This window comes from Pimephales promelas, chromosome 1 (genome assembly GCF_988280905.1).
Source record: "Pimephales promelas chromosome 1, fPimPro1.hap1.1, whole genome shotgun sequence".
NCBI classification, from domain to species: domain Eukaryota; kingdom Metazoa; phylum Chordata; class Actinopteri; order Cypriniformes; family Leuciscidae; genus Pimephales; species Pimephales promelas.
This window is the reverse complement of record NC_142769.1, coordinates 48,120,749-48,137,337: the sequence shown is the minus strand read 5'-3', so window position 1 is coordinate 48,137,337 and position 16,589 is coordinate 48,120,749. Positions and strand designations below refer to the sequence as shown.

The following is a 16,589-nucleotide window of genomic DNA, read 5'->3' as shown; positions in this document are numbered from 1 at the left end:
CAAGAAATCTACACCTGCTCCCAGCCACGCGTAAATGGTGCGCTTAACATCTGAACATTTTGCTCATTAATAAGGCTGCATTCACCTTATCGGGTACATATTTAAACAGCATTTTGAAAAAATATTTTATATATAGTAATTACATACGTTTTTTTTCTTTTTACTTCTATTATGAGAGCCAGTAATAGCAGATCTGGTGATCGACGGCGGTCCTTCTCCAGTTTGAATACGATTTTTCCGAAGTGAACTAATTCGTTTTTTGCTGTCAAGCTTAATGTCGAACCATTTTCTTCTCACTTCTGGGACTGTTCGATTAACAGATGAAACTCCATTAACTGCATCTGTAATATGCTTCCTTTTTTTAGGATCTGATAGGCCATTGTATACACTTGAAAATAAAATTGGCATTTTGAATGAACTTCTGATAATAAACTTCAATTTCTGCATCCGAGAAATCTTTCTTTTTCATTCTCATTCATGTTATTATATGCCTATATATAGATGTCAGTCGGATATAATGGGCGAGATTTATGGTAATTGAGAATGAACGTGCACGCGCATCCCATTTACGACTGGTTGGAATTCACTAACACACACACATTTCACTATCACATCTGACGCTTACGAAGTATTTGTGAATCAGGAGAAGAGTTTTCGGGAAGGTCTCTTTACGCACAAATCACTCTCATATTTACGAATGTTTCATGAATGAGACCCATTGACTTTAGAAAATGAAATAGTTTTTTTGTCAGGAAAAGAGTGGTTTTGATGGTCTCTTATAACAATCTAAACCCATTGAAATGTATATTCTGTTGTAAATAATAGTTAAAAATCGCTTTTTACAACGGCTACAACTGAAGATTTTGACTCGTATACTGTAATATAAGAGTTTGTTTATACCATTGATCCCTAATAAACAGTAGACACTGACACACACACACCTTCTGCTGTTCATCAGCCTCTCTCTTCTGCTGCACAATGACAACCAGATATTCCTCACACTGTTTCTGGAACTCAGCTACTTTCTTCTTGGCCTCTTCCAACTCTACAGACATGGCCTCCACCTTACTGCGCGTGTCATCGATCTTAAACAAGCCATTCCTCAACTTAGACACCTGCTCTCCGAGCTCACCGCGCTTCTCAGACAACAACCTGAGAAAAGAGAGAGTTTTCAGAATAAACACTTTGTTTTAGTTCGAGTAAGAGATTTATAGGAAACAGGAAACTATCATGTCTTCAAAAATCCTCTAAACTATTGAGAAAAGTGTGTTTGATTCCTACTTCTTATATCCAGAAACCAGCTCCAGGTAGTTGGTGGGTGTGACGTAATTGTGTCTCTTCAGTTCTGTTTTCATCCTGTGAGAGAACTGGGCCACAGACTGATGCACGGTCACGAAGATACTGGCAACTTTAGACTGGATCTGTGAAGCCGCCAGAGAAATGACAAGTTGTGGCAGCCTCGCTTTTAAACAAACCTCGCACAAGGTCACAACAGAAGTATGCTAAACCCAAGCTAATCCTAAAACAGACAAAAAGAAAAGTAGGCTTGAACTCTCTCCAAACAAATGAGCCTCTCAATGGAGAACCTCGAGTCAAAGTGATTTGTAGTTCAAAAACTGTGAGTAAAAAGAAACACAGGTCTGAATGACATCCCTCTCAAAGGAAACTGAAGATCCTCACAGAGATGAAGGAAGACTCATGATGAATCTTAACACTGGAAATTCAATTAACCTACGACTCAATAGCAGCCACTAAGAGATGAAGTAGCTCAAAAAGACTACAAATTAAAGGCCAGGGGTCAGCATCACTGACTGAATTGGACTTGTAGTGCATAAAAGAAATATTCTGAGTGAAATTTGAGGTAATCTATCCCTCTTTAAAAAGTTTAATGTTTTTGAAAGAAGTCTTTTATGCTCTTCAAAGCTGCATTTATTTAATCAGAAACATACAAATACAGTCATATTGTGAAATTTAATTACAGTTTAAAATGTTTTTAGTTGAGTGTATTTTTCAAAATGTAATTAATTCCCCTGATCAAATCTGAATTTCCTCTCATGTGTCACATGATCCTTCAGAAATCATTCTAAAATGATGATTTGCTGCTCAGGAAACATTACTTATAACTATTATGAATGTTGAAAACAGTTGTGCTGCTTAATATTTTTGTGAAAACCATGAAGCAACAGACAAACAACTAGGGCTGTCAAACGATTAATCGCAATTAATCGCATGCAAAATAAAAATTTGTGTTTACATTATATATGTGGGTGCACTGTGTATCATTATTTTATATATATATATATATATATAAACACACACACACATGCTTGTATGTATTTGATAATATTTTCATTTATATACTGTATAAAGATTAATTTAGATATAATTTATATTATATATAAATATAAATATGTTATATATAAAAAATATTTTTTTCTTAAATATACATGCATGTGTGTGTATTTATGTATATATACAAAATAATTATACACAGAGCACCCTCATATATTATGTAAACACAAACTTTTATTTCGGATGCGATTAATAGCAATTAATCGTTTGACAGCCCTACAAACAACATTTATTCAAAATAAATATTTTTTGTCTTCACTGTCATTTTTCATCAATTTAATGTACCCTTGCCAAAGAAATGTGTTAAATTGCACAATAAAAGTGTTTATTATTAAGTAAAAATATAATATAACAAATTTATTTATTCATTTCATTGACCGAGGTCATGGCGGCATTACTAGCCATGACTAGCCAAATAATACTCACTCTGTAATCCACTTTAATTGATTTTTTTAAATATATATATATATATATATATATATATATATATATATATATATTTGGATGAGAGGTCCCACTTTATATTAAGTGGCTTTAAGTACTATGTACTTACATAGGAAAATAAGTACAATGTACTTATTGTGTTCAGGTTGTATTGTAAAACACTTTTGCTGCCATTGAGGTGTGATATGGGTAAGGTTAGGGACAGGTGTGGTGGTATGGGTAGGTATCAGGGTGGGTTAAGGTGTAAGGGAAGGGTCAACTGTGTAATTACAAAAGTAATTACATCAATTAATTACAGTTTTAATTACATGCAGGTATTTTCAAAATATAAGTACAATGTAAAAACATGTATGTAGACAATAAGTCCAATGTATCAAAGTAGTAACTTCAATGTAAGTACATAGTACTTAAAGCCACTTAATATAAAGTGGGACCGGATGAGAAAATCTACTAATTACTAACTACTAATTACACATTTCAACAATGGCATTGTCAACTAAAAAAAAAATAGCTACATCCACACCACTAGGGGACAGTATAAGTCAAGGATGACGGACAGTACAACAACTACAAAACTACTGAGTGCACTTTCTAAAAAATATCTAAAATAAAAAAATATTGCATTACTAGTTCTACACTTTCACTGGATGTCTAGGAAGCAACTGTCGACTGTAAATACATCTGTTTTTGTTTGTTTTTCTAAATTGAGGTACACCTCAAAATCATTGAACGGGGTAGATGTTAACTTATCGAACACGAATATTTCCATAAGCAATTTTTGTGTTCTGCAAACATTTGTAAATCCATCGTTTGTTGATGTCTCTCACCCCATCCTCGCTCCCTAGAGAGAGTCCATCCAAACATCGTTCTGCCACTTCCAACAGAGCGTCACGTGGCCATTCAGAGAACCAGTCTATCGTGGTGCAGTTCACCAGCGCCGGATACTGACGAAGACGGTTCCTAATCAAATAAACACAGAAACAAACAGGCCTTACATACCCATAATCCCTCTATTATGTGCACAGTTCAAGACGGTTTGCATTGATTTGTCACAAACACTAATATGACCCACCGGTTCAGTCATGCTTATTAAAGTCACACCAGTGCCAGACCAATCAGAGTGAGTGCTTAGATGATTCGGGCTGTCATATTTAACAAGTCATGGCCCTAAGGGTCACATTACGCCTCCTTCATGTGACGGCAGATGCAAATGAGTGATTAACGGGAACATTTTCCATGCATGTTTCTATAGTGCTGCGAGTGTGGCATAATTGCAAAGCAGCCGCCGTCTGGGGGCCAGTGAACAATGCACCGCGTCTACATATCTCCGTCTCTCATCGAAACTAATATTTACATGCATTATGGCTCTTCCTTGTTATTTGTGTTGTCATTTTTTATCATTATTGATCGAGCACACTATAACTATGGTGTGCAGGTAGCATGGCAATACAAACGCACTGTTGTTAGTCATGCCAATAAAGCCCCTGAAGCTGAAATTGACTGAGACACAGCGAGCTAAAGATGGAAAAGCAAACAGAAAGAGAGAGAGGGGAAGCCAGATTTACTATATCATTTATGAAGACGCTTGCGAGTTTACGACAGCACGCGGTAAAGCGATTGTAGATCTTGTGGAGCTTTGTCTTCCTGATGTGTGTGAAATGACAGTGGCAGAGAGGTTTACTCCTGTCGTGTCCTCTAATTTCACCCAGTTGTATCTCTCCTCCACTTTGAACTCGCTCACTGAGTCATCGGTTGATTCATAAGCAGCTATACCGTGTGCGTGTCTGTTCGGATAAACCGTATATTGGAGTTCACTGTGAATCAAGCCTTCAGAGAGAGAGAGAGAGATCTTAAGCCATAGGAAGCCACAGGATGGATCTCAATGTTAGCATGGTAATCAAGGCTGACTCACTATTTGAGCGAGTTAGATTATAAGCAGTAGGCGTGCATGTGTCGGCTATATTAAATCCACGCACATGGGATTTCGTGGAGACACTGAATGCTGAAGTGGTGGCGGGTTACAGTCATGTGATGCCTATAGTACGTAACTAGCATAGTATGCATTAGCTTGCCACAGTTTGAGGGATAGAGATTTCCTTTATGCCTCCATCTACATCTATTTTCATTATTAATATCGTCGCCACTAGGTGGTTGCTATGGTGTTGCTAAGGTGTTCTCCGGTGTTTTGGTTGGTTGCTAGGGTGTTCTAATATATTTTAGTTGGTTGCTAGGGTGTGCTAAAGTATTTGGGTGGTTGTTAGGGTGTTGCAAGATTTTTTAACTATTTATTATTATTTATTATTTACTATTTATTTATTTATTTATTATTTTTTACTAGTTTTAAAGTTCATTAGTATGAATTCATGAGAGTTCATAAGTGTATGAATTCATGTTTATACATTTATGAGTTACAAGTGTATAAATTCGTGAGATTTTCTTGTTCTTAAAATTTTTTCATTTGTTTCATAAATTCATCTTACTGCATACTGAAATGTATTCTTTTTTCAAAATGTATTTATGCTTAGTTCTACTCTGCACATTTAAATTAATTTAACTAGGAAAATGATTAGCTAGTGTTGCTCTTAATAATAATAAATAAATAACTATTATTATTATTATATTTAACTGTTAAAAAAACAGAAGCTGATCACGTTTATTTAAATTAAATGGTACTTTCCTGTTATCCGGACCCCACCATATACCATTTCGGAACTATAGTCATCCCGGATTGGTCTTAACCCCAGTGATGGGTAGGTTTAGGGGCGGGGTTAGGGGTAGGACATCGTGGGGTCCGGATAACAGGAAAGTACCAATTAAATTGTTAAATTAAATTCATTCAATAATAATGATTTTTTTTATTATTCAAAATATGTTTAATTAAATTAATTTATTATTATTTCAATTCTAAAAATTAAACAAATAAAGAGAACAACAAGAAATATATTACTTTTGAAATAATACTATTGTGCTTTAAAATAAAAAAAAGAAATTAATAATAATATTTGTAAATATTTATGCAGCAAAATGTTTTCATTTTATAGGTGACATTAACCTTCAACTCTATTTTAAATGTTGCTATTTCACCTTATTTTGCCCTGTTTCTCATTGTATGCATTGTTTCAACATTTTTTTGTCATGCAAATAAAACACAAAATAAAGCGAAACTGATAGAGTGCACCTGAATGGATCTCCTACAGGGCTCATGCACAGCACAATGTGCAGGTTGTTTCTGACGCGCTCTATCAGGTAGTTAAACAAGGCGTCTGGTGTCTCCAGGATATTGTCCTTCCTGGCTGAGTCTGACAGAGCGTTCTGGATCTACACAAACAAAACATGTTGGAAATCTGCTCTCACTGTCACAGACATTATTAAACCCAAGCCTACAGCCACAAACATTAAAAACATATATGAAAACACACACACACCTCATCGAGCTCGTCTGCTTTATAGAGATTGGGCACCTCCCCTGAGCTCAGGATGTTGTTAATGTCTTCAAGGAAGGACTCGTCCACGATCTGTGTGTCATTAAACAGGAACACAGTGGGCCTGTTTTCCACTCCTGTCAGCCGATAGAGCTTTTTAATATCTGTGTAGGGAGAAGAAATATGTCGAATATTCCATTAGAGCCACATTAAACTGTGCTGTGGAGGCTGCAAAGTGCGTACGATAATAGATCCTTAGGTCCTGAGCACTGGGGCAAGAGGCATTATTCTTCAGCTTTTGATTTACCACAACATGCCACAGGACAAAATATCAACGCCTTTGGTATATATTAAAAGAGCTTTATATCCGAGATCTGAAATAGAAAGAATAACTCAGCCAAATGCCTTACATTAGTTGGTCTTGAAATACAATTGAACATGCCTGAATGTTCACATAACCCTTTAAAGGACCAGCAAAACAGGTTTAGATGCTGGCTACTTAACTAATTTAAAGGAGAACTCTGGCACAAAATGAACTTTTGGTCTAATAAAACATGGGTACCTAGTCAACCGTTCTCTGAGATTTGTTTTCATGATAATCGAATGTAAAGAGTTTTATCTCTAAAAACTGTTTAGCGTATAATGCTAGTAATGGGGGCATATAATAAGTAAAAAGAAATCGCTAGTTTATACCACTAACAAGGCTCAAAATAGCCCCACACTAACACAGAAACATAATGAGGCTCCATACATGCAAAACGAAGCATTGAGAACTTTGTATGTGTACAGACCGTTTAATAAGAATATACTTTATAAAGACAGTTCACTTCGTTTAGCCGAACTTCACCGAACTTCTGAACTGTATGAACAGCGTTCGTGGACGACTTGTCGAGACTATTTTCTAAGATGGCTCCTGTCTGTTTACACGAAGTGAACTGTCTTTATAAAGTATGTAAATGTAAAATTTACATTTACAGAAAAAAAAAAAAAAAAAGTTATATTTTTTGCCAATTCTGGATTGTAGAAAAATAGGACGCCGGAGAAGTTTAACACTCAAACTTCAGCAATAAAAGCACAAATGTGATGTTTATCTAAAGTCATTTTTGCTTATTAGTATGGTTGAATTGGACATTCGAAAGTCAGCAGTCAAGACATCGGTTAAAGGGTTAGTTCAACCAAAAATGAAAATGAAGTCATTAATTACTCACCCCCATGCTGTTCCAACCCCGTAAGACCTTCGTTCATCTTCAGAACACAAATAAAGATATTTTTGATTGAATCTGAGAGCTGGATCAGTCCTCCATAGACTGCATAAGGGACTGGCTCTTGACGGCCCATAAAGTCAATAAAGAAAAGGTTTAAATATTCCATGTGCCTACAGCGGCTCAATTATAAGTTTATCAAGCGACGAGACTACTTTTTGTGCGAAAAAAAACATAAATAACGACTTTATTCCACTATTCCATTACTTCCTTATGGGCGCATTCGCGAGAACTGAGACGAGGACGTTCTCATTCGTCTACTTTTTGTTACCGGCTGCTCCGTTTAGGAGTTTTACCGCCACCTACCGTATAAGATGAATGATGATCCATATATAAGGCGCTCCGGATTATAAGGAACACTGTCGTTTTTTGAGAAGAATAAAGGCTTTTAAGTGCACCTTGTAGTACGGAAAATACGCTAATTGAAAAGCGTATGTACAGCGCGCATCTTCCTCTGCTTGTGTAACGGAGTGTAAAATGTTAAATTTCTGCATAAATGGGGACAGCGCCATCTGGCTGATGCGTGATGGCATTTAGTGTACGGAATAGGGACCGCCCACAGCAGAGATAATGAGACACGCTGTGGAACTGATTCTTTCTCCATAAAGTGAAACCCCTATTTCCACATTTATATCTCCATTGTGCAGGTAATGTGTATAAAATATGTTGTTATAATATGTTTAATGGATTAATTGTTTTATTCATGTAGTATTCTGTATATTCGCCACTAGGTGGGAATGTTTCTCTTTACATTTATTTTAATTGATATGTTCATCATTTCATTGAGTTGATTTGTGATTAATTGACTGGAAATGTCCTATTGTCAGTCTGAAAAATTGTACTCACTATACGATCACAACGCAAAGATTAGAAAAGAAAGAGCACTGTTTTAAATAAACAGAGCAGAGATAATGAGACACGCTGTGGAACTGATTCTTTCTCCATAAAGTGAAACCCCTATTTCCACATTTATATCTCCATTGTGCAGCTCCACCCAGCAGAAAGACCGCCCAGGCAAGACCGTCACACTTGTAAACAGAAAGTTTTGCGCTTCCAGCTATATCAGCACATCATCTTATACGGTAGGGGGCGGTAAAACTCCTAAGCGGTGAGCAGCCGGTAACAAGAAGTAGACGAATGAGAACGTCCTCGTCTCAGTTCTCGCGAATGCGCCCATAAGGAAGTAATGGAATAGTGGAATAAAGTCGTTATTTATGTTTTTTTTCGCACAAAAAGTAGTCTCGTCGCTTGATAAACTTATAATTGAGCCGCTGTAGGCACATGGAATATTTAAACCTTTTCTTTAATGACTTTATGGGCCGTCAAGAGCCAGTCCCTTAGGCAGTCTATCTAGGACTGATCCAGCTCTCAGATTCAATCAAAAATATCTTTATTTGTGTTCCGAAGATGAACGAAGGTCTTACGGTGTTGGTACAGCATGGGGGTGAGTAATTAATGACATTTTCATTTTTGGGTGAACTAACCCTTTAATAAAGTGAGACTTTTTGGTGTGATTACTTGTTGTGAAATTAAGCTTACTCAGTTTATCTTGTTCATCATTCGCTATATCCAGCGAAGTAAACCACCGGATTGAAGGCCAATTCTCATAAAACTGTATTTTAATATGTGTTACTTGAAAACAGTAATCTAATTACGTAACTCGTGTTACTTGTAATGCGTTTCCCCCAAACACTAACCATACGTAAACTGTAAGTTTCTTTTAACAATCATATGCTAAGCGAATACATGTAAATTGTGTGTAGAACTCACCCTCTCTGAACTCTTGTTTGCGATACTGTTTGGTGACCTCCACCTGGAAGACCGTAAACTTACAGATGTAGGCGGCCAGTCTGGCTAAACTCTGCCTGCCCGAGCCACCGATACCAACCAGCAACATGTTCCCTCGGAGCTGACTGATCACACGCACCAAACGCATTACTGAGGGGGCAGAGAGAGGGCGCTGTTTTCATCATTACAATCACAACGGTGCATTTACTTGCATGAATCATGTGTCATTTGGTCAATGAAACATTAACAAACACAAATGCACACACACACACTCTCCCCGCAGAAGGCCAAACAAACAACCGATCACAAAGGAAACTAATTGGCACAAAACCATAATTAGTTATGAACGTATGCATATAAACATACACGTTATACTTGCTAATTTCGTAATCAATCAGCTACGCGCAGCGGCGTGTCATTGAACTGAGTGTTTGTGATGTGTGAGGTGCATTCATGGAGCTGAATGCGAGACCACTTTAATGTCACAGTGGCAGGATGCATATAAAGCATTCTTATATGCGTCTTTGACAGTAAATGCCTGAGTGACATATAGGCTGGGGAACCGGATGTCTAATTATTCTCCCTGCTGATGCGAAGGCGTTCTTCTTTGTGGGAATGAGAAGGGTAATTATTCATGCTCGCGGGGGATCTGAGGGCTGAAGTGCATAGGATTTCAAAGAAAGTAATGTACACTCACCTAAATGGTTATTAGGAACACCATACTAATACTGTGTTTGACCCCCTTTTGCCTTCAGAACTGCCTTAATTGTGCGTGGCATTGATTCAACAAGGTGCTGAAAGCATTCTTTAGAAATGTTGGCCCATATTGATAGGATAGCATTTGTGGGATGCACATCCAGGGCACGAAGCTCCCGTTCCACCACATCCCAAAGATGCTCTATTGGGTTGAGATCTGGTGACTGTGGGGGCCATTTTAGTACAGTCAACTCATTGTCATGTTCAAGAAACCAATTTGAAGTGATTCGAGCTTTGGGACATGGTGCATTATCCTGCTGGAAGTAGCCATCAGAGGATGGGGACATGGTGGCCGTAAAGGGTTGGACATGGTCAGAAACAATGCTCAGGTAGGCCTTGGTATTTAAACGATGCCCAAATGGCACTAAGGGGCCTAAAGTGTGCCAAGAAAACATCCCGCACACCATTACACCACCACCACCAGCCTGCACAGTGGGAACAAGGCATGATGGATCCATTTTCTCATTCTGTTTACGCCAAATTCTGACTCTACCATCTGAAATCGAGACTCATCAGACCAGGCAACATTTTTCCAGTCTTCAACTGTCCAATTTTAGTGAGCTCTTGCAAATTGTAGCCTCTTTTTCCTATTTGTAGTGGAGATGAGTGGTACCCGGTGGGGTCTTCTGCTGTTGTAGCCCATCCGCCTCAAGGTTGTGTGTGTTGTGGCTTCACAAATGCTTTGCTGCATACCTCAGTTGTAACGAGTGGTTATTTCAGTCAAAGTTGCTCTTCTATCAGCTTGAATCAGTCGGCCCATTCTCCTCTGACCTCTCGCATCAACAAGGCATTTTCGCCCACAGGACTGCCGCAAACTGGATGTTTTTCCCTTTTCACACCATTCTTTGTAAACCCTAGAAATGGTTGTGTGTGAAAATCCCAGTAACTGAGCAGATCCCGTCTGGCACCAACAACCATGTCACGCTCAAAATTGCTTAAATCACCTTTCTTTCCCATTCTGACATTCAGTTTGGAGTTCAGGAGATTGTCTTGACCAGGACCACACCCCTAAATGCATTGAAGCAACTGCCATGTGATTGGTTGATTAGATAAATGCATTAATGAGAAACTGAACAGGTGTTCCTAATAATCCTTTAGGTGAGTGTATGTGTGAGTACTGAATGAGAATCAGGAAGATTGGTCACTGATTTACGGGGCTTGTGATGTGGACGGAAGCATATGATTAGAGCTGTATAATAACCGTTCCATGAATATTGTTGACAGAACTAGTGGAATTTGTTTTTCACATCATTCAATGGCACCATGATAAGTTACGACGACAGAAGCAAATTTGCACACTGGTGATCGTGGAGTTTCCGTTGTAGGCTCAAACTTGCAATCTTTTGGCCCATGCCACTTAAAGGGTTAGTTCACCCAAAAATGAAAATTAAGTCATTAATTACTCACCCCCATGCTGTACCAACCCCGTAAGACCTTCGTTCATCTTCGGAACACAAATAAAGATATTTTTGATTGAATCTGAGGGCTGGATCAGTCCTACATAGACTGCCTAAGGGACTGGCTCTTGACGGCCCATAAAGTCATTAAAGAAAAGGTTTAAATATCCCATGTGCCTACAGCGGCTCAATTATAAGTTTATCAAGTGACGAGACTACTTTTTGTGTGAAAAAACATAAATAACGACTTAATTCGACTATTCTATTACTTCCTTATGGGCGCATGTGCGAGAACTGAGACGAGGACGTTCTTCTCCTTCGACTACTTTTTGTTACCGGCTGCTCACCGCTTAGGAGTTTTACCGCCACCTACCGTATAAGATGATGTGCTGATATAGCTGGAAGCGCAAAACTTTCTGTTTACAAGCAGAGGAAGATGCGCGCTGTACATACGCTTTTCAATTAGCGTATTTTCCGCACTACAAGGTGCACTTAAAAGCCTTTAAACTTCTCAAAAAACGACAGTGTGCCTTATAATCCGGAGCGCCTTATATATGGATCATCATCTTATACGATAGGGGGCGGTAATACTCCTAAGCGGAGCAGCCGGTAACAAGAAGTAGACGAATGAGAACGTCCTCGTCTCAGTTATCGCGCATGCGTCCATAAGGAAGTAATAGAATAGTCGAATTAAGTCGTTATTTATGTTTTTTTCGCACAAAAAGTAGTCTCGTCGCTTGATAAACTTATAATTGAGCCGCTGTAGGCACATGGAATATTTAAACCTTTTCTTTAATGACTTTATGGGCCGTCAAGAGCCAGTCCCTTAGGCAGTCTATGAAGGAGTGATCCAGCCCTCAGATTCAATCAAAAATATCTTTATTTGTGTTCCGAAGATGAACGAAGGTCTTACGGGGTTGGTACAGCATGGGGGTGAGTAATTAATGACTTCATTTTCATTTTTGGGTGAACTAACCCTTTAACGACTAGCTGAAACATTCTAGGACTGAATTGAACACACTTACAGACTGTTTCCAATGACTGCAAACACCGACTTTGGCCATGATCAATCGTAAGTTTCAAATTACATTCATAATGGGCCTAACAGTTGTTAAGTGTGTCCCCGGCATAAGCAAAGCTTCTCCAATCACTCCGACCACGCTCTCACCGTGCTCTATAGCGTCTCTGAAGAGCACCAGGCTCATGGGCACCACACCAGGCGTCAGGTTATAGTCCTCCAGCTGGTTCTCCATATGAACCTTCAGAGCTTTAAAGTCCAACAGGTCCTCATACACATGTGGCTCCCTCAGGAAGTCACCTACAATAAAAACACACAAACAATGTTGATATACTGTAGATGTAGATAAAAACCAAAAATAAATAATTATTATAGATTAATAATACAGAAAAATATCATAGATTCAAATAAATTTAAGATAAATGTGACAAATGTTTATATGTAATAAAATGTTAAATGTAATAAATTTAAAATAAATGAAGATAAATGTTTAAGACAAATGCTGAACTTTAGTAATAATTAGAAATTGCTGATTTAATTTATTTTAAATTTGAAAAGAGCATTTACCGAGTGACTTACTTTATTTATTAAAAAGTAGGTGCTTGTGGAAATTTATTTGCCAATTAAGTTAGTCACTGATCAGCTAAATTGACAATTCATCATGTGGAAAACAAGAAATACATTTTCAGATGAAATATATATTGTCAAATATGTCTATTTTAAAAATCTTTAGGTCATCAAATTAGCAATGTGTGTGTGTGTACCAAACAGAGGGGGCTGTTTGTTGGGGCAGATGGTGTGGTAAGGGACATCGAAATGAGAAGCCAGTTTTTCTGACAAAAGTCCCACAAATGTCTCCATGTCTGCATGATCCACTAATCGATCAGAGAAGACCCTGAAACACAAACACTCCATTCTTTTCTCCTTCTAAAAGCCGTATGTGTGTGTGTGCAAGCCCGTGCCTGTCTGTACCTGAAGCACTCATGAATCCAGAGGCGAGTGATGCTCTGTTTGGTGTCATGGAAGTCTTTGTGTGCTCGCAATAAACCCTGGAACACCTGCATTGAGTGAAGACGCATTGAGTTTGCACACAAAGCCTTCAGTCTAATTTCTTTTAAAATGATTGATTTTTTTTCTCTGGTCAAGCTCAAAAGAAATATATTTTTGTATGAGCACATATGTGTCTGAATTGGCTAAATGAATGTTTTTTTCTTCTGGTCATAGCATACTCAGATACTCATGAGAGACAATGACACGTGACGCATCAGTACCTTTGAGATGTCTCTGAGGTTGAAGAGATAATGTATTTTTGCGGGCGTGGGTAAGAAGCGGGTGGTGATGGAGTGGTAGAGCTCCAGGGTGGCCTGAGTCAGAATCCCCCCGATGGGCTTCACCTCCTCCTCAAACTCCTGCAGCTTCTGGCTGATCATGGTGCCATAGATGCGCTTTATCTGAGACTCCTGGGGAGAACAGAAGAGCAGAGGGAGTCACAGGATTGGTTAGTTTAATATATAGAAGTAAAGCAACGTAAAATACATGTGTATTAAAGATAAAAGAGAGCATTTCACTTTTAACGTTTAGACACTGGTTCAAAATTTTCAGTTTATGACTCAAATTTCAGTCTTTTCTTCACACACAGCTTTCATATGACTTTATAAGATTTGGAATATAGCACAGAAGATATTTGGACTGCTTTTATGATACTTTTGCAGTGCTTTCATGTGCTTTTGTTCCACAGAACAAAGAATGAACTCCATGCGGGTAAATAAATTATGACGTATTTCATTTTTGGGCGAACTATTCCTTCAATATTGCTTCCCTTTTTTTGATATATTAAAAGCCACTTTCTGAAATGTATATTTTTATAATATAACACAACTGAAAGAATGTATGCCCCTTTCCTTCTTTTTTTCAATAAAACTGTTTGCATAATTCAAAAAGATTGGCATTAAACTGAAATAAAATATTTCCGTTTTTCAATAAAAACTTGAAACAACTTCACTCCTGATATTGTTGGCTCTTCTATGATAAATTGCATGTGTTTTTTCTCATTTCTGAGTGTCTTCAAGCTAGCTTTGAACCGGGAGGAGATAAAAACAATAACCGCTGGTTTAATCCAAAAACACCATTTGTAGATATGCGTTTAGTGCACTGTTTATTGCAGCGCTTGCTAGGCAAGCATTGTATTGAAATTCCTATGACTATTCTTCTCCTCAATGGCAATAAAGTTCATCTTAAACCACTAAATTCAAAAACCTTTGCAGATTATTTCAGCCTTACAATAAAGTTTGCATATAATATATCCCATTGGCTTACATTGTGTTTTCGATATCTAACCAACAGTGATAAGTATTATATTTTAATACTGGGTTGTGATTAGTTTTATCTTGAGATTATTTGCATAATGGTCTTTTATTTTTTTAGTTACATAAATATTAACATTGCTGTCCCATTATACTAGTCAATGTCATGCTACATGCTGAGCGCTAATTAGGTAAGCATTGCAGTCATATTTTCATCGATTTCTACGTAGTTTAGAGTCAACCTCTACTCACTGTGGGGAATGTCATGTTGATGAGATTAAAACGGCTCTGCAGGCGTCCTGATATGTGACTCCTCCCTCCACCGGGGGGCCCCATAGAGCACAGCAGGAAAATGTCCTTTATGATCACCCCAAAACGAGAGAAATGTATTTACATGCACATCTCAAACACACTCCAGTGACTTAACTGGTAAAAAAAAGCCTTACCTTGATAGACTTGAGGGTCTGTTTCTGGCGGTCGTACCAGAAGCCGTAGTCGATCCAGAGGCGGAGCAGCTCCAAAGGGGGCTGGGAGCCAAAGTCGTCCATGGCGGGCATGTTGAGATCATCCAGGAAAACCACCATCCTCTTCCCTCCCACTGGAACATACACACCTTTAATCCTCTTCTCTATCCGAGACTCGATGATCTCCTGCACGTTATTAGAGCTAGTCTGAGAGAGAGATGGAAAAACACTGTTATGAAGACATGAAGGCTACCAAGTTAACCTGACGATGATAAAATATTCAATTAGCATGACTGGCGATTTGAAGATTAGTGGAAAACTCTATAATAAGAAGAAATGATGATGATGATAGCGCCACTCTCACTGTGTGTTCTGATATTTGCTCGTCAGGTTGGGCCCTTTGAGCAATGACTCAGCTCATTACCGACGTGTGAGTGGACTACAGAAATATCACTACACACACTGATTAACCACACACTCACAGAGCGATATGAGCATCCTGGAGGAGACGGATTTAAAAGAGCCGATGTACACCACCGTTCAAAAGTTTGGGGTCTTATAGGCTAGTAACGAAACTAAAATGACCTGCTACTCATTTAGCTCATTATTTTATTCAGTGCAAATTACCGACGCTCTCCCCTGGAGAAACATGGTAATGATAGCTCTTTTCAATAACTCAATATGTGCGAGTTTTTCCGCTTGTATTTGACTTCCTGAATGCTGTAATGCTTGCATTTATTCGTGAAATATATAATAAACCTGACAAAGATCGTGAGAAAATGTATGCTTTAAAAACACTGCTGTGAGTTTGTTGCAAAAATGCATTTTTTTAGATATCCAGAAAGTATATTGAACTCATGTTTGATGTGATATTTTCCATCCTTAATCGCATCCAAAATAAAAGTTAGTGATTACATAACATATGTGGGTGCACTGTGTATAATTATTTTATATATAAATACACACACATGCTTGCATATATTTAAGAAATATTTTGATGTATATGCTGTATATAGATGTATATATAATTTATATTATATATAAATAAAAATATTTGATATATATATATATATATATATATTGAAAATATACATGCATGTGTGTGTTTTTATATATATATATAAAATAATTAAACAGAGACAGCCCTAATATATATATTATAATTATATACATTATATTATATTACAATATATATATATATATATATATTTTAGGGCTGTCTGTGTTTAATTATTTTATATACAGTATATAAAAACGCACACATGCATGTATATTTACAATATTCTTTTTTTTTTCAATTAAAACCAAAGTTGTTCATCAGTGATTGTATATTAAGAGTGGAGACAGGTTTTTTGTGCAAATAGTGATTCTCCATCATTCAAC

General features: G+C 37.6%; 1 protein-coding gene across 1 annotated transcript in view; it reads right to left on the bottom strand.

Annotated features, from left to right (window-relative positions):
* Window positions 1-16,589, bottom strand: part of dnah2 (dynein, axonemal, heavy chain 2) — a 224,084-nt gene that overhangs the window by 49,968 nt on the left and 157,527 nt on the right. The window contains exons 50-61 of the mRNA XM_089130887.1: window positions 15,189-15,413; window positions 14,995-15,099; window positions 13,711-13,899; window positions 13,412-13,497; window positions 13,204-13,334; window positions 12,590-12,739; window positions 9,251-9,418; window positions 6,222-6,382; window positions 5,975-6,114; window positions 3,624-3,756; window positions 1,282-1,421; window positions 942-1,152 (exon numbers count right to left, since the gene is read on the bottom strand). Of these exons, the coding sequence (XP_088987013.1) occupies window positions 942-1,152; window positions 1,282-1,421; window positions 3,624-3,756; window positions 5,975-6,114; window positions 6,222-6,382; window positions 9,251-9,418; window positions 12,590-12,739; window positions 13,204-13,334; window positions 13,412-13,497; window positions 13,711-13,899; window positions 14,995-15,099; window positions 15,189-15,413 (1,839 nt within the window). The remainder of the gene's footprint in view (window positions 1-941; window positions 1,153-1,281; window positions 1,422-3,623; window positions 3,757-5,974; window positions 6,115-6,221; window positions 6,383-9,250; window positions 9,419-12,589; window positions 12,740-13,203; window positions 13,335-13,411; window positions 13,498-13,710; window positions 13,900-14,994; window positions 15,100-15,188; window positions 15,414-16,589) is intronic.